A 24,145-nucleotide genomic window follows, 5' to 3' on the forward strand; every position below is an offset into this window, starting at 1 on the left:
ATATTCTGTATACAGAATGAATAGGTTTTGTTGCTTATTCAGAAGTCCTGGGATAAACTGAAGCTGCATTTATTACATTATCAGATTTTCAGTTTCTTCAGTCAAGGGTGTACATCCAAAACTTGGAAGCAGTTTTTCTTTGTAACCAAAGCTACCAAACGTTTGTAGTCTGTCTCCATTATCAGTTTCTTACACTTTAGGTAACCTATGGCTAATTAGAATGAGGTTGTTAATGTGTGGTCTCTCTGCTTCACGTTTAATTACTTTGCAAATACTCATTAAAATATCTTGGCTGCTTCTGAGAGTGATTTACAAGAAATAAGCTCAGTTTGTCAGTGTTAAAAATACATTTTCATATTTTTTGAAAGATTCTTCGGTATTAATTTTGAGAACTGATGGTAAGTCAGAGATTAAGAAATATACAGTCTTTGGACTAAGTCAAGTTATGTGCACCTTGGAATTTACATTGACTTATGCTGAACTAGAGATGCTTAAAGGCTGTTTCAGTGTTCCAGTTAGAGCCCTCTTCTTACAGAATTTAAAATCCAGATAGTGGCTGCCTCTATGGTTTACAGTAGTGCCAGAAAACAAATGGATCCTATAACTTGCACTGATTGGTACTAATATCTGCAAGTAGTGTATTGTTAGAGAAGAACACGTTAATAAAAGGGGAAAAAAACCCTATATATTAAGTAAGGATAACGTACGTAAGTATTTTTGAGTTTTACTATGTGGGCTTTTTTTATTATACAGTTTCAAATCAATGTCCTTTTAAAAAAATATGTATTTCAGGAGAACTGAGAATTCTGTCCTTTCTTTTTAGGGTACAAAAGAATTTAAGTTCTCTTTATAGTTAACAATAGTGATACTTAAAATAATTGCACAAAATATTTAAGGAGTTATAGAATTTGTCAGCAGTTAAATTGATATGAGTTAGCTTAATCCTACTGATGTTGACACTTACTGGTTTGTATCAGTAGAGGCTCAGCCCCTATCTTTTATTTAAATAAAATCCAGGAGTCTACATTCCATGTTCTCCCATAATTCAATTATCCTACTGATTTGCTTGTTTTCACTGGAGATACTGCTTTTTCTCCTAGGACAAGAAGGACAAAGTCTCAAGATTTGACACTATACGTCATTCAATAGCTGGAATTATAAGGTCTCCAAAATCCATGTTGGGCTCATCGTCGGTAAGTAGTATCAATAATGTAGTGTTGTACTACATTCTGTTATTTTTACAGCTTAAGTAGGATTTTTTTCCTGAAGCATCACGCATTTCCATCTACATAGACAAAAATTACATTAAAATAATGTTATAAAACCACTGTTCTGATTGATCAGCAGACATGATAATATCGTGGCGTAATAGTATGTCAGAACAACTTGTTGCACTTTAGGAAAAAAAGAGAATTTGTATGTACTTTGCAGCTCCCAGACTGGTGCTATACTTTTAAGAGTACTCTTCCCAGTGAGTCTGATTTACTGGAAGTGCAGTGTATTATGATATTCTGTAGTAGGTCACATGGTTATGCATGCTTTACCCATTGTTGCAGTAATTACATTCCCCATATTTGTTATAAAGGCACCAGTATATAAGCATACTATTATTATTGTTATTAATTATTATTACTGCTGCTGCTGCTACTACTACTATTACTTCCTCAATAACTGGTACTATTTAAGTAATAAGGTATTATACATCTTGCTTCAATCCCCACTAAAAATGGTTGTTGAGTATCTCTTAGTCTAGTTGGCTTTTGTTCAGGTTCCCTAATGGATGGAGAAACTTTTTTGTTTCTTTTGCTTTTGTATTACCTCTGTTTGTTTTCATATGGAAGCTTGCAAGACTAGTTAGAATACTTGAGCACATACTTAGGGAGGTGTCAGATTTTACTTGAAAACGTTCCTCCTTTGTTTTCCTGAAGTGGAACAGGTGATCATCCCAACCCTCCCAACAAAAAAAATCCTCATAAAAAACAAAACAAACAAAAAACCCCAACCAAAAACCAAGCAAAAAAACAACCCAAAAAAAGTTGGGCAGAATTTTTAAAACTTTTTAAAACTGCCTTTTAATTGTGATCTTGTCACCTGAAACATTAGCTCAAAATAGTATTTTTGAGAAAACTTTAGAATGAATGGGCCTTCCATTTTATGCTGCAGGATTGCATCCAAGTACCCATTAAAGGACCCAGTAAACTTTATTTAAGCTAAACAATATTCAGAATGTGTGGAAGGGATTACAGTTGCATATATATGTATACATATATGTGTATATACATGTGTATACATAGGAAAATTGTATATAGTGATAAAGGAATGGAATAATAAGTAAGATAATGAGATAAAATTAGGTCAGGAACGCTTTTACTATGAAAAATATGAAAGTTGCATGACATATTTGAAAAGTAATAGGAAAACCCCTACTAAAATATTAAAGTATCTGGAGATGAACAAAATCTCCACATTATCATGATCTTTGGTTTATAAAACTTCTAATTGATGTAAAAATGCAACATTTCATAGCAAAAGCATATTAAAATATATATTGCTGTGACCTCTGTTCTTTGTGTAGGTGAGACATAGCCTGCAACTTTGTCTATTTGTATGTTATACCGCTTGTTATGATTTAAAAAAAAAAAATACTACCTAAAAGTACTTCAGAGAAAAATTGGAGGAAAAAAGTTTCAAGAAGACAATCAAGATAAAACATTTAAGATGAAATCAGGGGAAGTCAATGTCAAAATTTTCATTTGCTTTAATTAAAGTGTCATTTTAAATAACCTACGTGCCTCATTTCAATTTTCATTCCAATCTATATCACTATTAATTCCATAGAAGTTGGTGTAAATCTGAGTTTAGGTACATGGTAGGTAGGATTGCTGAAGCCTTGGAATATGTTTGGGAGAAGTAAGATTATAATTGGGTCATTTGAGGCAGAAAGTAAAATCTGAGTAACAAGTGTACTCTTGATTACTTATCATTTAAATGAGCTTCAAAGTCAGAATATATAAACCAATCAATTTTCAGTTTTGCTTTGTGTTTTGATTTAGCGATTTTTTTTGTGTTAGAAAAGCTAACTATGCATATACAGCTAAAATTTGCTTCACAAGTTAGTACTTAGCTCTTAATGTGGTCAGCTGCTCAGCTTTTTCCTGCTGACAATTACATAACTGTGCTTATTGCTAAATGTATAAACTGGTACTTAAAACTTATTATCCATTAAAAAAGTATACAAAGTGATTATTGTAGGTGTATTATAAAATAATAATAACATACATAAAATAATTTGTTTTTTTTTTTAAATAGACCAATACAAAAAAGGATCTCGAAGCAGAGTAGGAAAAGGACTGGTACTGATCGTCTTATAATCTAAAAATGTGATGTTAACTACCTGTTTTCATATTATATGTTTTAAGTATAATGAAACTTCAAAAGTGGAGCCATATCTTGGTTTAAATGTAGTGCTATTCTAAAAACATCATCCTGGCTTTAATTGGTGGGAGAAGTTGAATTTTGTGTGTAATGAGGGAAAGCAAATTTTTTTTGTGTCATCTGAAGAAAGTCGTAGAGAAACCCTGTACTTCCAAAAGCAGCCAGGAGTTTAACTGTTACTTATGTGTTGGCACTTAAATGATTTACATGTTCTCAGGATGAGAAGGTAAAGTGTAACATAGGGAAAAAGTGTAGTTTGAACAGAAAACAACAAGGTCAAGGATTCAGGTGGCTTCTCTTGGACAAAATGCAAGCCAGTTTTCTATAATAGCAAGAGACATAAGTTTAATCAAATGAGGAGAGAAAACACAAGAAAAGGGGCAACTTTCATGTACCTGTAATGCAGTGCTGTGAATGAACTGAAGGAAGACTCTGAATGAATTGCATCATGAATGCCAGCTTCTGCCCTTCCGCCTATTTTTTTTGCCACTGAGGCATTCGAGCTTGGCACAGATATCTGTTATTGTTTATAGGATAACTTTTTTCTTGTTTATAGGTTAATAGGTGGAATTAATGTTGGTTTCATATGGTATATTAGCATGTGGGAATGAGCCAGGTACACTGAGGCTAAAGGCAGGATATTCCATAGGGAATTGTCTCAAATTATCAACCTAAATATATTGCTTTACTTTCTCATCAGTGTCTGTGCCCCTCTTACACTGGGAGAGAAAAAATGTCTTGACAAAATGTTTTGTTTGCTTAAAGATGGAAAATAAGGAAGTACGCAAAGTTTGAGCTCAGAATATATGTGAAAATACAATACTGAGTAAGCTATTAGTTTAATAAAATATTATTCGCATTATTATTTTCTTTTCATTGACAGCATAAGTACAGGAATAATATCTCATTTTTTGAAGTTAGAAATAATACACTGCTGTTTGCTCAATTTTTCTCTTGAATAAGGGCAGCAGCTGGGGACTGCTTCATTTTACTGTTGGAGAAAAACTGCTCTTTCAATGGATTGTTAAACAGGGAGAGCGAAGGGGGCTCAGAATAAGTAAAGAGGACAGTAACAGGTCCATGAGGAGCATGATGAAGTATATGAGAGCATTTCCCTCTTCTCAGAAGGAAAAGTGTGATGAAGTATATAAGGGTCCCCTCCCCCCTGCCCCCCCCAAAACCCCATGAGCTAAATATGGCAATAAATAGAAAAAGAAAAGGCAAAAAAAAGGAGGGGGGTGGGAGGGAGAGTAGAAATTCGACAGCGTGAGTTCCTTTCCTTCTGTATGATTTTGTTAATTGTTTATTTTAAGCTTCTAGTCAAATTACCGACAAAACTTTTAGAAAAATGTGTCTTCATTTAAGCTGTTGAATCACTAAGTGATCCTGTAAGTGTGTACATACAAATGAGCAAGAGATCTCATCTCCTAAGTGAAATTGTAAAACATGGAGGACTAGAATGCAAACTTGTTCTCTCAGGTATCTAATTAGTCATATTAAGTTGCTTACTGATATTTAAACTCAGTAGAGTTTAAAGAAAAAAGATGGGAATTTAGTTTTGTGGGGGTAGCCTTTTTCCCTCTATCTTCTTTAAAGACTAACCTTCTTGTATTTAAACCATTTAATTCTAACTATAAAATGAAGTAGAAACATTAGCACTAAGTGGTGTAAACTGAGTTGAAATCAATATCAAAATGATTATATATCTTGCATTTGTACTGTTCTTTCTGGGCTTTCAGCTATGTTTTCTTTCATAGCCAGTCAGGGTGAATATTGTATCATACAGAAAATATACTGGAGTTGGAAGACTTGTTCCTAATTTAATGCAATTTTAATAACATTCAAAACATAAGTAATTACTGCTTGTTTCATCAGAGAAACCACTTTGATTATGATTGCACCATAGTATATGACTAAAAGTAATGTAAGGTAGGAGACAATCAGCAGAGGATACCTTGTGGAATTTTCATTGTTTCCTTCTAAAGTAATAAATATTAAGTTTAACCAAATTTAAAAGAAGGGGGAAGATTGACGTTAGTGTCATAAACAATGCCATAGTTAGCAATGTCTGAATTGGTCTTTTGTTCTTCCATAAGCTTTTTCCCTTGTCATAAAGGCTTTTAAGATGTTTTATTCTGGCATGTGATCATGATTGTCTGAACAGTGACGCAGACTTGACCCAGTCCAAATATAAGCAGGTGTTATTATCTGGTGGCTTCCTCTTTAGTAAGCTATAAAATTACTTGCACGTCAGATTTTTTATTATTTTTTAACCTTCCTTTGTGAAGACCATGAACTAGTTTATTGACCCTGAACTGTCCTTTTATCCTTAGAGACATTTCCTCTCAAGTAGAAATGTGTTTCTGTGGCAAAGGCTTTGCTACTCTGAACCCCTTAACATTTCTTGATAGCATAGCAAAGGTCTGGGTTTTCTGGCAAGTCAAACTCAGTGTCTTTGAACAATAAATGTTCAAGTAAATAACATTCTCTAACATTTTGAAAGCTTAATTTTTCTTTTAGGAATTTCTGAAAGAGAATGACTTAATGTCATTTAACAGTGGTAGACAGCTCTGATCTGAGAAGTATTTAACTGTTGATGAAATTGAAATATATGACTGCCTTCTTGGCCAAACAAGATGTTGGGCTTTTAGTAGTTCACTATGCTGATAAACACAGTACCTTGGAGTACATCTTTTGCTCCTAAAAATTCTGACTGTGCACTTTCTGTTCAAGCTGTTGTTATTTCTTACACAGTCCTTCCTAGCTCTGAATCTGTAATAGAGCAAAATCTGTAATAGAGCCTACTCGCTCTTTCTAGTGGTGAGTCTATTGGTTACAGTGCTGGCCTCAAATCCCATGTCTGAAATGATCCCTGATATGGGCCCAGGGCTCTAGATCCCGGTGTTGATGTCTGAGAATATGAGGCTCTGTCAGGCTCTTAAATATGTTCTCCAGTTTTCCATCAGGATCCTGGACTAAACTAGACCTTTTGAGGTATAACTTAGAAAGGCAGCCAGGAACCCACAGACAAAGGCATTTTTTATACCAGAAACTTTACTATGAAACTGCTAAAGAATTACAGATATTTGGAAACAAGAAGTTCTGAGTAGATTCCCTTTCTTGGGTCTACTCATTCCCACTCTGAGAGTCTGAGATTATTCCTAGTGTTTTTTGGCTAGGTAAGTCATCTTAACGTAAATATCTCCTCAGGAAGACCTGAGATGCCATGTGCAGATGGCCTCCACCATGCCCGTAGCTGCACCATATCAAATTTTTCCCTTGCATGCACCAATGGAGTGTTTCCATTCTCTTTTCCCCATCCCCATAGGGGAAATATTGTATCATCAAGGATGATACGAAGAAAACCTTTTCTTTATCAGGGCAGAGCAGTAGGAGAGGTTAATTCAGAATCGTATGCTTTGTTTGTATCTGTTTGATCGTGCTTAATTGAGGTGTGGCTGTTCGTGCTGTTATCTAAATTGCAGTTCAGCAGGCTTGCCTGGGACACATTCACATATCTGTTCAACTCACAATACAGTACGCACTGTGTTATTTTGTTCAGAGCTTTACCACTCTGGCAGTGATAATTTCTATGAGCTCTGGCACTAACGATTTTGAATAACATACAGCTTAAGTAAGGGCTTGTCTGTCTAGCCATAACAAATAAATCTGAAGTGGTTATTGAACAAAATACAAAGTTTTCCTCAGTGTTTTCTTAAACAATGTAAGCTTGTTAAAATTAATATGTGAAATTGTAGGTTAAAGCTCATTACCTTCCATTTATAGCCAGTGAAAGTAATTTCTTACAATCTTTGTGCCTTCAGAAACTCTATGTTTAGCATAGAGTTTCTGAAGGCACAAAGACTGTAAGAAATTATTTCATAAGCACAGTACACCCAGGTGTATATTCTGTGCTACAGTGTAAATGCTAGGAAAAATGTCTCATAGAGCTATTAATTGATTTGGGATGCAATTGGTAAATTCTGTGAAAACAATTTATCCAATTCAAATGCTTTGTGTAAATCAATTTATTATGTTTTTATGTCTGAGAAGTTTCTGTCTGGATAAAGAAATGGTTCATTTTGAATTGTTGTTAATAGCATGTCAGAATGTGTGAGGAGGAGTTGGTCGGTATGACTTAGGAAAAATAGCAGGCCAAGTGAAAAATATGACATGGTTTTATGGACGTTTCCATAAACTTCTGCTTTTTATATATTAATTTTTTAGGTAATAGAAAAGAAGGTGATCAGTATGCCTTTTCTGTAAATGTAAGAGCCTTGATTTTGTTTGTTAATAGCAATACATAATTTAGATACAGAAATAGAAATTATTGTTTATCATACTTTTCATGTAAAAGTAAACTCTAAAAATGTACTGTTATAGTAACATTTTTCTTCAATATTTTTCCCAAGTTCTTTGATGTAATATCAACCACTGAGAAACCATTGGCTGAGCAAGACTGGTATCACGGTGCAATTCCAAGAATAGAAGCCCAGGAGCTGTTAAAACAGCAAGGAGACTTCTTGGTGCGAGAGAGCCACGGGAAACCTGGTGAATATGTCCTTTCTGTGTTTTCAGATGGACAACGGAGACACTTTATCATACAATATGCTGATGTACGTCTCTGATATAGTACTGAATATTCAATTTTAGGAAGTTTATAATTTCAGCTAAACAATTTAGGTTCTACATAATTTACTATGGCAAATGGCTTTAGCCTTTATATGAAAATATGAAAGCTGTTGGAAATATTTCCATCAGTGCTGAAATCAGGGGAAAAGGTCATTTTGGGAAACAAAAGAGAAATATGAACTATGAGGTTATTCAACATCTTTTACCTTACATTGAAAAGCCAAGATATTTCTGTAAATGTTTTGAAATCCAGTACTTGTTACTACTAATTTATAGATGTACGTTTATTTATTTTTAAACCCATTTTCATAGCTGGTGCTAATTAGGCTACTTTTAATTCAGACTGTAAAGATTCCACTGAATCTTCCTGAACATTCACAGAAAAGAAAATAGTTTGTGCTGGTTTCTGTACAGTTGGGAATTGAAGTCCCTGCTGCACTGGAGATGCTTATGTTCTTTTTAGCCCTATGAATATTGTTTTGTTCAGTATAACACAAACGCTTTTGGATGTTGCACAGCATACATGCTTCTAAGGACCAGAATTGATCCCCTTGTTGCTCTAACTTAGGAAAAATTGGTCATTTTAAACAGTATGTTAATTTTTATATGCCTTTTCCCAATGTATTTCTTTTTATTCTTCTTAATACGTTAATTGTGTTTTTAATGTATGTATTTTTCTTTTTACCTTTCAGAATTTCAAACTCATTCAAAATATGACAGTTCTCATAACATTACTAGATACTCTTCTTGAAGTATGACATAGCAGCAAATAATTCTCAGTTCCGATTCAGTAATGCTGCCAAAACATATTTCAGTCTCTTGTAATAAAATCTGCCATATACAGAAAAATACACAAATTTAGTTGCATAGCGATGAGGGAATTTCCTCATCTAAATCCCCAGCTGATGCAGCATGCCTGGGAGAAGTCAATATTGTGTACCTGGTTTATTCCCTTGTAATGAGGGGCAGTGATACTTTTCAGGCTTCACAGAAGTTGGAAGGCTTCTGTAAGATCAATGGTCATGGTTACTTGTCCAGCTGCAGTTTTCATTAATTTTAACCTAGAGTTTTCCTTGTAGAAGTGAACCTTTACACGAAGTCAGTGTTTATTTTATTTTGAATTTACGACCTTAAAGATTTTGATGTGTCAGAGTGCTGAATGAGAAAATAAGAGCAATAACATTGCCTATACCTAGATGCACAGAGTCTTACAGGATGCTTGGAGCTCTCTGATCCCGACCCAGCAGAAATAAATGCATATTGTATACTTGGTGTGGCTGAAATAATTTTGTGTAAATCATTGTATGTGGCAAGTAAATCTTCAAAAAATGTAGATTGGACTTTCAAGTTGGTTAAAATACAGGGGTTTTTAATAAGTATTACTTTGAGGCCACCCTACCTGTAAGCTGATTCTTTTTTGTATTGGTTTTTCCACAAAAAAAAATTTAAAAAGCTATCTTTATTTCCATAATTTCACTACTTTGTCTTAGGAATTACATTTGAAATGTAAGATCAATATTTTTTAATATTGCATAGCTTGGACAGTCCAAACATCATCACGTCACTAGATCTGTCTGCTTGTACATTTAGTAATACGGCATTATGTTCATCTGCTCTTGGCATTAATTTGTGGCAGATTTTCTTGGCAATCATGGAAGTTAAAACTTTTACTTAAAGAAATGCAGGACTCCTTATGCACTTCTGTGGGGTGAATTTTCTGCATTTATCATGAAAAAAGCATTAATTGTAAAAAGAGAAAAAGCTTATTAAGCTCTAAAAAGGAGTTAGTAGATGGTGGGACTGTTATGGTTGTATAACAAGAGGGATTGTATTCGTGAACGTTTTGGTAGGGAAGTTTGAGGAGAGTTTAATGCAAGGGATTTGTTTGTTTATATTGGTATGAACAATGTGGAATCAGGTCTCTATGACTGGTCATATCACAGTCTTGGATCACTGACAGGTCCCCATATGGTGACTTGGTCTCTATATACAAATTTTCTCCTGAATCAAATACTGAAGGGCAGAGTGGGACATATACCTGTTTTAACAGTAGTCCTTTAATTGCATAAGTGTACTTTCTCTGGTTTTCCCATTATTTTAAAGGCTAATATTAATAAAACTATGTGTGTGATGAGTTAATCGTTCCGCTTTAAGCATCAAAATTCACTACTGTCATTCAAGGCTACTGTTGTTTTTCACTGCTGCTATTCTAGGCTGTGCTATTTTCAAATTGTTGTTTGTTAGTGATCTTAATAATGGTCAGGATCCTGTGTAAATACACAGAATCAAAGAAAGGACACTTTCTGCCCTGAAGGTCTTACATAGATGGCAGCAGATGGGTGCACGGCTGGGTCTGAGATGAGGAAATAATAGGCCGTACTGATTATTGTGCTAGGGAGACTCTTAGGACATCAGGTTTTTTGGATCATCAGCGCAGAAATATGAAGGAACTTATTTGAAAGGAATGGGACCTAGTGTTACTGGTCAATCAAAGCTGAGTCACTATTTAATAAGTGAATGAACTTAAACAACAAACTAAACAACAAAAAGTAATCAGACTGTGAAAACATTTTTATGATAGAGAACCAGGAATGTTAAAAATAGGTGACATAACCAAGCTGTCTTTACTAACAGCGATAACGCGTTTCAGGAAGTTAATGCTTTAACCCCTAAGGAAGAGAAACTTATAATGCATTGTGCAAGGAGTTTAACCCTGGGGGCTAGAAATAAAAAAAATCTGCATGCCAGTGGTGGAGGTTTTCATTGCCCAGTTGTGTAAATGAACTTGGATCACCATCTGTGCTTTGAGGTTTTTTAACTGCAGTACTTGTTTGTTGTTGCCATTGCCAGGCTGGCTTATGGCGGTTCCTCTCTTGGGGGAAGAGTTCTCTGACTGTAGATGCTGAGTCTTGTATAGGCACAAGACTTCATCCTGTTTCCCAGTCAGCTGCAGTGTATAATGTAAGACATTCAGGAGGATGAAATAAACACTTCTTTACTATTTTTTTTTCCCTGTCAAGTGTATGGGCAAATATAAGCAATGAAAATACATTTTTTCCCCTTAACACCTGAAAGAATGATATGTCACAGCAGCCTTTGCTAAGAAAATGTTACATGCTTGTAAGAAAATGTTAAGAGATTTAATGGTTTCCATTGTGTTCAATTGTGTATATAGAAAGAAATAAATTCATGAAGCTGGGGGGTGGGAGGAATTTTGTCTTGCCCAACTTCTCTGTGAATTATATGCATGATCTGCCTCTGCTTTTAGCTGCTGTAGACTCTTCTGGTATATACTCCTTATGAAAGACCAATCATGGATCTTGTACTCTGTGCCAGGGGTTTATTAATTTTGTCAAACACTGTAAATGCAGCAAGATCTGAATAGGATATTGTTACTTATCTCCTGTTTATTTTATTGTCAGATGTTTATTTTTTAGTTTGTTTTCTGTAATTCTTAGAACTTTAAGTAATTAGGATGTTAGTGTTGTTTTTTCTGGTTTATAATATTTTTATTTCACTCTGTCAGAGTTTTAAGTTTAACCGTCCTATCTCTTTAAATTGAGAGTTTAAATAAATAGTTATTTTATCATGTTGCCTTAAATGAGTGATGCAGTACTTTTGCATTTATTAATTTATCATCTTCCTAACTATCATTCCATTTAATTCAGTAGAAATGCTATTAAATAGATCAGGAAAGAAATCTAATTCTGTAAAAGTGAACATTTCTTTGTTCTGTTACTAGTGAGGGAAGCTTGGTGATGCGCTTTTGCAGTTTCTTCTTCTAAATATTGCTTGTAGAGAAACAATTATTTCCTTTTACCTCCATACAGAATCAGTATCGTTTTGAAGGAACTGGGTTTCCAACTATTCCTCAGCTTATAGAACATCATTACACAACAAAGCAAGTTATTACAAAGAAATCAGGTGTTGTTCTGCTGAATCCTGTTGTTAAGGTAATGCATACATTCCAAGAACTCTATTTAACTGAAAAGAATTTGGGAGGGTTGTATTGTTATTTAAAATATGTTCCTATGCAACTGCTCAGAAGATTTTTCATTCTTGCTCGTTTTGTGACTCTTTCTGAGCTTTTTCAACCTTCTCTGCTCTGTGCAACACATTCCTTTAAAATAACATTCCATCCTTATAATAAATCTTCTACTCTCTTGAAAGAATGTCATTCAGCATCTCACAAAATTTCCTCCTACTTTTCTGTTTGGTTTCCCATTTGGATTTCACTACTAAGAAATTGAAAGTAGTAGTTCATGGCCCATAAAGTTGTGATGAAGAAATTTTTTTGATAAAACTGTGTTCTTTAAGTGGTAAAGTTCTCATGAAATTTGGAAGAGTTATGACAACTCCGTTTTGTCTCTATTTTATATCTCAGGTATAAGTTATACAGACACAGAAAAGGTACTGTCATTCCAGTGTCATTGCAAATTTGAAATAAAAGTTCCCTTTTTAATCAGTAAGTTATTGCAGAAAGTCTTTCAGGAGGGAAACGAAACGGGGTGGAAATACTAAACTATATCACTATTTAGAAAGCTTAAGAGTGTCCTTGGTGTCTTCCAGTAGTTTTGCAGTTAGTATCTACTTAGTTGATATTTCATTCATAAGCCAACTCTTTTCCACGTAAATCTTTGCATTTTAACTATGAGTAAGCCATTTGTTCTTGATTTTTTTTAAAAAAAGACTAGTTTCAAGCATGTGTAAAGCACCTTTTGTGTTCTACAAAATTTTGGGAAGCATAACAGTTTATATTTCAGAGTTAGTTTCCTACTTCAAGGTTCTAGTTCTTTTCTGCTAATAATCCTAAGAAATTAAAGCATATTCCCTTTCTCACAATTAACGTGATTTTTTTACACTTATCTGTGCTTACCTATTACATATAATTTTAAAATTTAAAGAATGGGGCTTTGTTCATACACATTTCAGGTTAATGTCTTGCTCATTACCAAATTGACGCTTTATTGAACATAAACTATTGCTTAAATTCATTGTAGAACTTAAGAGAAAGCATGGGACATTATTTTTGATGTGTGAATAATTGTATTTTGATATAAACCGTTTAAGCTAAAAATAAGGGGCTGTCAAACTCAAAAGGAAGTATTTTTATATGTTTGCAAATTTTTGTCTTTTATAATACCATATTTGTATTAAAAGTTTAATGTTCTTTCTGTTTCCTGGCTTTTTTTCCTGCCTTTATATAATGCACGTACTGTGACAGCAGCCCTGTTTTAGCAAATGTAAAACTACAGTGCAGTATGTTACTACATACTAAATGATAACAGAACTTATTCTTAGTTGTTCTCTGTAAGGTTAAACAGGAAAACGTCATCTGGAAAACATCATCTCTTCATTCTCTGTTGTTTACTTTGAAGACAGGGAGTTTCCATATTCCTGACATTTTTGTTTCATTTTGCTATTATTATTTTTTTATAAAGTAAAGTTTTAATTTATGCATAGTTTTGTGTAACTATGTATAGTCAAAGAATTTTTCTAGTACCTATACTATGGAAGAAATACAGTCCCAAATTACTTTCCTGATAATTTCTCCATTACTGTACTTTATCTCGTGTCCTTTGAGGTGTAAATGCACATAGGGATAGTCTAAAATCCCTTGATGATAACCATGCAGACATGTATGACTGTGTTGTGGGTCTTTCCAGGACTTGAGTCCATTCCACTATCCCCACATTCAGATGTATCATAACCTCCTTACAAAGTGATGGAGGACAATTTTTAAGACAGACTTTTTAGCTCTTCTACTGTCACTGGGTGAAAGGTCAGTTTTTTGTTTTTCTTATTTTCAGGGGGAAAATGAAGTGGGCCCACTCCTCTCTGGACTTGTTGATTTGAGTTAGTCTTAGTATTAACTAAAATTAGTGGAAATAGTAATATTTCCTCTAGGATCATGCTAGTTTTATGACCAGTTGGTAGTTGATTTGAGCTGCAGTGAAAAAGTACTTTGACTACTGAGGTTTCCCAAAATGCTGCAAGTAATCGGCATCTATCCATAAAATCCAATCACACAGGCTCCATTTATTTCATCATATGACTTGCTTTGTGCTGGTGTGCATCAGTCTTAATATTAAAGAGTATTTCCTTTAGAGTTGATGAACTTTTCAACTTTCGTTCTGATAGGTTACATGAAGTAATGGAAAGGGTGTCCATGGCAATACTGGCTGTTAGTGCTAAGAAGGGTATTGAGTGACAGGAAACTTTATTGTATAGGGTTTTTTAAATATACATATTAAATATATTGTATGTAGGCTTTCAAGAATTTGTGAAATATGATCTGAGTGTCTGATAGCTGCGTACACTTTGTGTAAAATAAAACCAATGTATCGTGTATTTAGTGCTTCACGACCAGCAATTTGAACCAAGTAAGACAGTATTGAAAAGTGTGTTAGCTAGATGATTTAAATTGTTTTAGAGCAGCTGTTTTAAAAAATATTTAAATTGTTTTGTTTTGTAATACCTTTGGGTCTGAGCTACGATTTTATGATCATTTTAGTTCTCCCATCTGATAAAAACTAGTTGTTGGAAAAAAATATTTCAGAACTAAGAAAAAGTATGTTATGAGCTTTCCTTTGTAATTTACGTGGAGCGCTGGCTTTCATATGGGGAAGTGGAGACATTTTAAGTTATTTTCAGAAATAGCATATACACTCTGACATCTAGTGTTGGGGGTATTTTATGCATCATGTGCTACTGTCAGAACATCTTTGATCATTTCCTTAAAAATCATTTGACATCTGCAAAGACTGTTTTTTCTTTGTTTGTATTGTAGCTGCAAAGCAGTCTTTGACGTTTCATGCAATCTTTAATCTTTTTATGGAAATTGCTATCCCTGTAATAACCTATTTAGAAAGTGAAAGTTAAATATGACAGAGAACTTCACAGAAAAAAAATTATGCTATGTAGTTTGTTTTTGCTTTCCTTCCTTCCCACAGTCATTCATCCTCCTTTACCATATTAGTAAAATTAACGTTAACCTTCTGTGACATTGTCCTTGAAAGGAACACTCTTAATTGTGCCACAAAAGGCCTGTCCCACGTCCCATTTCATGTAGACCAAATCTGCCTGCTTGGAATTTTAATGATACTGTAATAATAGAATTTGAATTAGAAAAACTGAGGCCATTAAAAAGATATCTGCAAGTGATTTCTTTAATGGAGAAGTCTCATATTTATTTATAATCTTTTAGAAAAAATGTACGTTATGTTCTTCAATTTATTATTGATGGAATGACTGGTACGTAAAGCCCCTGAGTAACCTCGATGCATACCTAAGGACTTTATTAGTAGAAACGCTATTTTAACCATATTAAATACATTTTAACTTTCTAATATCTTTGACCTCATGTTGTGAAGGTTTTTAAATTTTCTGAAATATGTTTTTTACTTTTAAGAAATCTGTATTAAGTTGTGAATATGCTTCAGTTTGACTATTAGAAAAGAGAATCATCAAGGAAATAATGAATACCATTTTTATTTGGGTATATCTGCATTAATGTTTTCGCTTGGATCAGAAATACACCTTTGAAGCAAATCTGCCCAGTGCCACTTAGGATGCTATGCTTCCATCATTGAGCAGTCTCTGAGTATTCAAACTTTACTCCTTTCAGCTGAAACAAAATAGGAAGATGCACAACTGCTGATGGGAGGGAGTTCAGTCTTCAGAACCAGGAGAGATCTAGTCTGAAATAATGCTTTTCCCCCAAAATATGTGTTTCAGGTCCTCAGCCTCAACTGTTTCACTCTGGAGATCTGCTACTATTTTAGTAGTGCTAATGTAGTCCTAGTCTTTGGATCCTCTGTAGTAAATTAAAATTCTGAGCTTATGAGAAATAATTAACTGCTATTTTGTCAGGTGAGTTAGGCTATGTATTCGTTGCCAGTAACTTTCATTTAAAAATTCTGGATCTATTTTGATGAGACAAAGAAGCCTGTGATATGGCCTCAAACATTTTCTGTACATGGGAAAATGATGAACCATAAATAGTGCTGAGTGAGATGAATGAAAGTGTTAAAAGAAAAAAAGATTTATTTCGTAGTAGTGGTTCTAATGTTGATGAATAAGTTTGCAAATGACCTGAGAATTCCGTGTGGATCTGATGCTGTCTTGCAAGATACGAGTATGTTAATGAGTTAGATGTGGAAAGATGAAGATGAAGAAATATAGATTTAAGTGAGAAGGTAAAGGCAGAGAGATTCTTTTAATGAAAATGCACTCATAAAAGTCTGACATGACGCTAATTTTTCAGTCACTGAACCAATTTGAGCTGTAGTTTGTATTTAGAAGTCTTTGAGCTCAGCTTTCAAAGATGGAAAGCATAAACAATCTATCTGCTCCATGTTTCACCTTCTTAGTAGTATCACAGAACTAGTACTGTCTCCTTCAGCAATTAGTTAACATACACTTATCCATGCAAAACTAACCAAAAGTTTTTTTCCTGCGTTTTGGCTCTGCTTAGCGTTGGTTGGTTTTGCAGGTGTTTTGTTTGGTTTTGCTTTATTTTGCAAAAGCAAGCTGAAGTTCACTGTTGTAGACAACGTGCTCGTGGTGCAGGCAGCGCGTTTCTCAGGCCAGCAAGGCTGACACGGAGGAATTGAAGGAGGCTGCTGAATAGCCTCGCTTTCAGTCAAGCCTTCTTAGGCCTGCTGAGAGAAGTTAGAGAGAAGCAAAGAGACTTAGGAGACTTTCAAGTTCATCACAAAGTAGTTCTGTCACTCAATTAGAGATTCTCATCTTGTGACAGGAAAGAATTAAGGTGCTGAAAAGGAAAACAACTGCAGTAATTGGTGCTGCCTTTTCGGAAGATCATCTTGCATTTGTTTGACCTGAGGACAGCTCTTTAGGAGCAGAAATCTCAGCTGAAAGGAAGAAGCAGGCTATAGCAGTGAGCGATTCAGTTATCGCAATTTTACCTAGACTAGGTTTGTAGCTCCAAAGAGGATCCCACTGTGAATTGGCTGTGTGGTACCCACACATCTGGCCAGGCTTGTAGGAATGCCAAAAAGCACCTGGTGGTCATGGTCTCTGTGTGTTGATTTTTGGCCCAAAGCTGTAATTCTTACGAGCATGAGTAAAGTCTGATACGTGCATTTTTAAATGTTAAAATATATCTTTTATTTTCTTTACGGAAATTCAGTCCACAATGAGAAGTGAGGATTTATAATACATAAAAAATGTACTTCTAGAAAATGACTGTATTTATTGCATAAGCATGAAATTAATCTTTTGCCACTTACTTTGCCATTCAGTATTACTATGATCATGCAGAAGGCCTGTGATTCATATGTCAGGGAAATTGGCAGCGGTTTTTTAGTATAATAGAAGAATTTAGGCAGATTTTCGGTAGGTTCTTTAGTTTAATTCTGGAATCTGAAGAAAAGCCTGCAGCTATTGTTATTTGATAACAGAATTTTGTATCTTAGTACTAGAGATGCATTTCAGTTATGTTCCTATTTCCTCAGAATTTAGAGGTGTTACAGGATTTGCTTTTAAGGTTTTTTAGCAGAGAGGGTTGCAATATTTCTGTCAGGTAACAAGAGGAATACATCTTACATAATGGTGGCCTGTACTTGTCAAGGCATTGCATCCTAATGAGAAAAGGGAAAAAGGAGAGTAATTTTCTCTTTGTGCTAATGAAGTATTAAACCAAATTTATGTATAATTTCAGGTATCTTGACTACTTTTAAAATTTAGAGGATTTTTTCCTAAAAAAAAAAATCTTAAAAATATGTTGTAATAACAGAGGCACATGAGGCTACCTGAAGAAAGAGTAACAAAGATTGTTTTATATCCATTCACCAATGTTTTCTGTAGCTTTCTTCTAAAGGCCATTGCATTAAAAATCTGCTCTAACGAATATTTCTGGTTCAGTCTTGTCTTTATGGTATTTCTTTCCATGATCATTTTTAGAATAAAATTTGAAGATAACACTCTTAAAGGGTGTAAGCATTAGCTTATGCTCAAACCTAGAAAAAAGTATAGTTTATCAAGTATGTGAATTCCATTTTAGCAAAGAAAGTGTCATTTTTGAGCAATCTCTTAAAGAAAAATCTCTGTACTAGAAATATTAAATGGGTACCTCAGCTGCATGTGCATTCCTGGTTTCTGTACATTCATATAAAAAATTAGAGTGCCATATTGTTATGTGGGGTGCAAATTGAACAAAAGGAATTATCTCAAACACAACTGAAACAGTAGGAAGTAGGAAAAAGAATCAAAGTTTATGAAGCAGGAGATGGAAGTAAGCCATTCTTACTAAAAAATAAAGTATGTTGTTAGGAGGGAAGAAAAGTACTAAATGGAAGATTTCAGAGGAAGGTTTTTTTGACAAAAATTGATAACTACGAGAATAAACTACTTCAATTGAAGCATCCTTCAGCGAAGATTATTTGTATTTACCAGATTTTATTGCTAACATTTTGTATATATGTGTGAAAGTCAAAGGATTGACTGTGTTCTGTAGTATTCTGGGTGTAAGTCACACCTTTATGGAACACTTATAAAAACTGTGGCTTTGCACTGTGGCTTTTCAGTGTCTTTATCAGAAGCTTTATAGTCAGATGTTAATATAGCACAATAATAAAATTTTATTAGAATTTGGTAGGATTGCAGTAGTAAATTGCTTTTCTACTGAACTAACATCCTGACTTTTTATGGATTCTGACTGCTTCCCCAGATTTGGAATTGCAATATTCTATAATAATCATTTTTTATAAAATTGTGAGTTACAAACTTTGTGTAGGCCTCTAATTATATTCTTGTTTTTACTAGTGCAGTGAGTATGACTTTAATACAAATAATGTTTTGAGTTTACAATATTTTCATAGGATGTGGCTGACAAGTATGAAACCTTACTTGAACGTAGGCTTTCATGGGTCAAAAACCACAGCATAGATTAAGAGTAAGAATCAGAGTGTGTGCTCTTAAATACCTTTGTAGAATTATAGTTATGCACAGTGAGGTACTGTGAAGTAGCTTGTGATTGCCTCCAACTATTTCAGCCTCCACCAGTTTAAGTGAAACAGAATGTTAGAAAGGAGTGAAATGGTGTAAAGAGGAACCAGGGAGATTGGACCTCTATTGGCTATCAGTGACTTAAAGTCAAAGCTACTGTAAATTTTAAAATAGTCATTTTAAAAAATGACTTTTCTACACTTTTTCTACAGTGATACTGCAGCAGAAATTCATAGAGCATTTTTTGTCTTACGAAAATAATTGGTGTGTTGTCTTTATATGTGTTTTACCACAGGTGAATAATAGCATGTGATCTGCGCACACGTTGTCCACATTGTGCAAATTATTCTGGGAGAAAGAAGAAATGTTATTCCTTAGAGTTTTGAGACAATTTTTTATTTAGAAGCTCAAAAGAATAGCCAAGAAATGTTTCACATTCTGATGATGAAGAGATTATTAATATGGACAGATTCTTTCTACAAATCAACTGTAGACATACATAGTATGCAAGCTAGGCTTTTTGCTTTTTTCCTTTTATAACGTGACCAGAAGACACTAGGAAAACACAGGATTATTGGTAAAGGTGGTAGTAAGGAATATAACATGGGTTTTGATTCAATTTTATTTTTTCAGGCTGTTTTGTCATTGAGTATTTGCCTTTCTGATGTATTCTTTTTTGGTACCAGATGCCTTCATCCTTCTATATGACATTGTGTAGGTACTTAAACTTACTAAAAGAAAAGAAGTCTTAATTCAGCTACAAATTTTAAATGCAGATTTATGGTTTGGGATTTTTTTGTTGTTGTTGTTAATCAGGAATGTAATTTTATATAGGTTTTATCAATAAATAAATGTTTATGTTGAAATAGCTTACCGTGTGTAACATCAAAATCTGCCAGATGCTAAAGCAATGTGTCATTGTCATGGTTCTCATTGGGTAGAGGAAGAGTGCTGAACAGTTGTTTTTCCTGCCATTAGAGCTGTTAAAATTGTTTCTTACAGTAAATTAGTGCTTAGGTTGACATTGTTAAAAATGAACTATTTTGGTATTAAATGCTTACTACCTCCCTACGTGAGCGTAGGTTAGTTTGTGTGGAGCTTCACGTGATTGCAGCAAATCATGTGTCTGCTATAGTAGGTGGCTCCTTTGGAATTTGTAGTTGTTTACATATGTGTATCTTCACAGATTATCTCAGAAGCACCTGAGGTTTCCACCAGTATATATTGGAAGGGTAAGATAATGATAGTTACATGGCTTGCAAACTAAAAATGCTGGATATAAATTGGACCAGCAATTCCAGTATCCATATCACAAACAGAATGCGTTATTCAGAGCAAGTACATTTCCTCTCAGGAAGATCACCCTAACATAAAAAGATCCTGCAGTGCTTTGGAGCCAGCACATGTGTTTGTATGGAATGGTAGGATGGTGCATGTGGTTCATGGATTCCCATCAAAGGCCTTTCCAAGAAATTTGCATGGAAGGTGATGGCATCACAGCAAACTTTTTTTCCTGTGGATTTCCTGGGTAGGAGAGAATAGAGAATAGACATCTGTTCTTTCTGTAGCTGCAAACTTTAGTGTACCTACATCTTCCATGGAGTTGCTGGCAAATATGTACCACTGCCCTTTAGCATGTCATTGTCTTCTTTAGATGCAAATTGTCTTCTCTATTCACATACATGGAAGGAAACCTCATGAGTATGTAGTTTTCACTTTTGTGTGTGTGTGTGTGTGGCTGTGCATAGAAGGGCAGTGGACTTAAGGCTTGTCTATTTTAAGCATCATGAAAAATCTTACTATAGAGTTAGGTTTCATATACAGACCACCGATGATGATCAAAATATATTTAGCAGTGTATGTGAAGATTGGAAGGGGTTTTCTCTATGTGTACTGTATATGTCTATTTGCTTCCACAATGGGCAGCCTAATGTTAAGCTTTAAGTGTAGATATTGAGTGAAAATAGATCAAGTTGAATCTGAGTGTTAAAGTGAAGGAGTGTGTCCTGTTAATAACCACTCCAGACGTGGAATGATCTTGTGTAAATGTGGAAAACATCATAAAGAGAATTGATTCTGTATTAAGATGTCACAGCAGTAATTTTGTATTCATTTTTAATGGTCCATTTGGTTTTGAGCTTCGTTTTCCAACAGGTCTTTAAGGAACACATTGATTCCTTTATATGTTCGTGTGCATGTGTGTTTTATTTATTTTATTAAGAAAAGATAGTTGGTTAATACGAACTGAAGGATAGACCTTGTAGTTAAAGAATAGGAGTTTAAGGGTGTGAGTTACACATCAACCTCTAGCGCATGTTGTTTTTTGGCATAGGGCAGGTCTTTTTTGGTAGAAGGTTCCCTTGAGTTGGATTCCTACCTGCAGTATAACAAAAACCTCTAGAAGCACAATTTAGTCTTACCACAACTATTCTGAGTATGGTATGTATATGCTAGAATATGCATATGTTACCATAGATTTTAAGATTCTGTTCTAAAGAAATAGTCTTAACGAGTTTTGGAAGTTAAAGGTTATTGTATCTGATCCTGAGAGAAATTATTTGCTAGTAACTGGGGCTCTTGTCAGTGTACTGTCCATTGTGCATGCATAAGGTTCCTCGAATGGTTGAGCTGTGGGGCTTTTTTGTCCTAGCTTTCTGTACATAGCATGTGTGCATCTCACCTTCCCCATTTTCCTTGCTCAGGGGATAGTGGGTACATATCCTTTCCTTTCTTCAGTGTTCTTTCCCGACCTTTAGTTGCTGGAGTCTCCAGCAGAACAAAAAGTAAACTGCAAGTAATATGCATATAAGGATGGAAGAGCGCCCAAAAAATCTACCAGTAAATATTGTTCTTTGTATAGTGCTTATTTTTATACCTGTCAAACTGCGAGTGATTTCAAAGTGAGCAGTTCAGTTGGAAACAGTTCTTGAATTCCTAAATAAATACCTACTGTTTGTCAAACAAAACAGGCTCCTCCATAAGTATCTACAATGGCATAGGGCTTGTTACAGATGCTTATGGATTTCCAGGAGCTATCTTGTAGCTGCTGCCAAAACCAGAATTACTCTTTAAGGATTGCTTGCACATAAGTTTCTTGGTAGTTCATCACAGCGATATTATATTATTCTACAAGATCAAGCCACAAAAGAATTAAACCTATTTGGTGAAGTCCGTTGTCTTCTGACATTTCAGCTGTGGAGAAGCAACAGATAGACACAGAAGAAGCTACATGCTAAGAAGGGTAGGGCTTTTATTGCATCGGGTGTGTGCATCAGATGTATGTAGTAGTGTCTGAATTCTCAAGAAGATGGATCTGCTTGAGAGAGGTATTTAAATGTTGATTAAGGAGGAATTCAGGGGCCAGATTAGGTGGGACTTCAGAATGCCTTATTTACATGGTAAAGACTGTATTTAGTGTATTATTTAGGGTAGTGCATGGATGTCATCATCAGTTCATAATGAAGTAACTGCTATTATGAGTTCTGTCCTTTCAGTCAGTTGGAATCCTGAAAGGGTTGCCACTGATTTACATAGTGTGTCCACTGTGACTACTAAGCTGAAGATCACCCCCAGAGGGAGGTGGTAAGAGACGTAAAGTCTAGTTGGAGGCCAATAACTACTGGTACCCGAGGGGTCGATACTGGCTCTGATCCTGTTGAACAATTTCGTTAATGATCTGGATGATAGGGCAGAGTGCACCCTCAGCAAGTTTGCAGATGACGCCAAACTGGGAGGAGGGGCCGATACACCAGAGGGTCGTGCTGCCATTCAGAGGGACCTGGACAGTCTGGAGAAATGGGCTGACAGGAGCCTCATGCTGTTCAACAAGGGGAAGTGCAAAGTCCTGCACCTGGGGAGGAACAACTCCAGGCACCAGTACAGGCTGGGGGCTGCCCAGCTGGGAAGCAGCTTGGCAGAAAAGGCCTTGGGGGTCCTGGTGGGCACCAAGTTGAACATGAGCCAGCAATGTGCCCTTGCAGCAAAGAATGTTAATGGTATCCTGGGCTGCATTAGAAGTGTTGCCAGCAGGTTGAAGGAGATGATCCTTCCTTTCTACTCAGCACTGGTGAGGCCACACCTGGGGTGCTGGGTCCAGTGCTGGGCTCCCCAGTACGAGAGAGACATGGACACACTGGAGAGAGTCCTGCAAAGGGCAACCAAGATGATGAAGGGACTGGAGCCGCTCTCACATGAGGAAAGGCTGAGAGAGCTGTGAATGTTCAGCCTGGAGAAGAGAAGGCTCAGGGGGATCTCATCAATGTATAAAAATACCTGAAGGGAGGGTGCAAAGAAGAGGGAGCCAGGCTCTTTCTAGTGGTGCCCAGTGACAGGGCCAGAGGCAATGGGCACAAACTGTGAGGGTGACCGAGCACTGGCACAGGTTGCCCAGAGAGGTGGTGGAGTCTCCATCCTTGGAGATACGCAAAAGCCATCTGGACATGGTCCTCAGCAGCCGGCTCTCAGTGGTCCTGCTTGAGCAGGGGGGTTGGACCAGATGACCTCCAGAGGTCCTTGCAGACCTCAACCATTCTGTGATTCTGTGAAGTCACATTGAAGGACTAGATCTCTGTGAGGGTGAGGTGCTTGTGAATGTTAAAACACTGCTTTCAATGGGTTTCTTTTCTACAATGAACGAAGTGAAAAGGGATGATTCTTTCTAAGTTAGTGTTTCATAGAATGACCAGGAGAAAAACATGTAGGCTTACAGTACTTTTCAAGTAACAAAAGCAAGGTAATGAACTTAAATGGTAGACATAGATGTTTTGCCCTTATCTCACTGTGTTCGGATTTTAAATTAAAAAGTATGAATAGTAAATTTGTTTGCTTAATTATAGGCCTGTTTGTTCAAAAGGAGTTCTGACACATTGAGGAGGACACCGCATAATTAATTCTCAGACTTCTGAGTTTTAGAAAAAGATACAAAAGATACAGTACGATGCAACAAAGAGTAGATTGCCAAAGACCACATAGGAAAATTTTGTCAAGCTAAAGTCATTAACACAAGAGAAAAAATGTATTTGCTGAATACAGCATTCAGAAGAGTGCATGACTAATAATAGAAGCTGCTAATATTTAGTGGAGCCACTTGGTGTGTCTGTACCACTTC

General features: G+C 35.5%; 1 protein-coding gene across 3 annotated transcripts in view; it reads left to right on the forward strand.

Annotated features, from left to right (window-relative positions):
* Nucleotides 1-24,145, forward strand: part of FER (FER tyrosine kinase) — a 195,092-nt gene that overhangs the window by 83,254 nt on the left and 87,693 nt on the right. For 2 of the 3 annotated variants that reach the window (XR_012997479.1, XM_076363240.1), the window contains exons 11-13: nucleotides 1,101-1,193; nucleotides 7,848-8,051; nucleotides 11,898-12,020. Coding sequence is in view for 2 of the 3 variants with exons in the window: in XM_076363240.1 (XP_076219355.1) it covers nucleotides 1,101-1,193; nucleotides 7,848-8,051; nucleotides 11,898-12,020 (420 nt within the window). In the remaining variant the exon portion in view is untranslated. Of the gene's footprint in view, nucleotides 1-1,100; nucleotides 1,194-7,847; nucleotides 8,052-11,897; nucleotides 12,021-24,145 lie in introns of those variants that run through there. The other variant, XM_076363241.1, reaches the window with a different exon arrangement.

Source organism: Aptenodytes patagonicus, chromosome Z (assembly GCF_965638725.1).
Source record: "Aptenodytes patagonicus chromosome Z, bAptPat1.pri.cur, whole genome shotgun sequence".
NCBI classification, from domain to species: domain Eukaryota; kingdom Metazoa; phylum Chordata; class Aves; order Sphenisciformes; family Spheniscidae; genus Aptenodytes; species Aptenodytes patagonicus.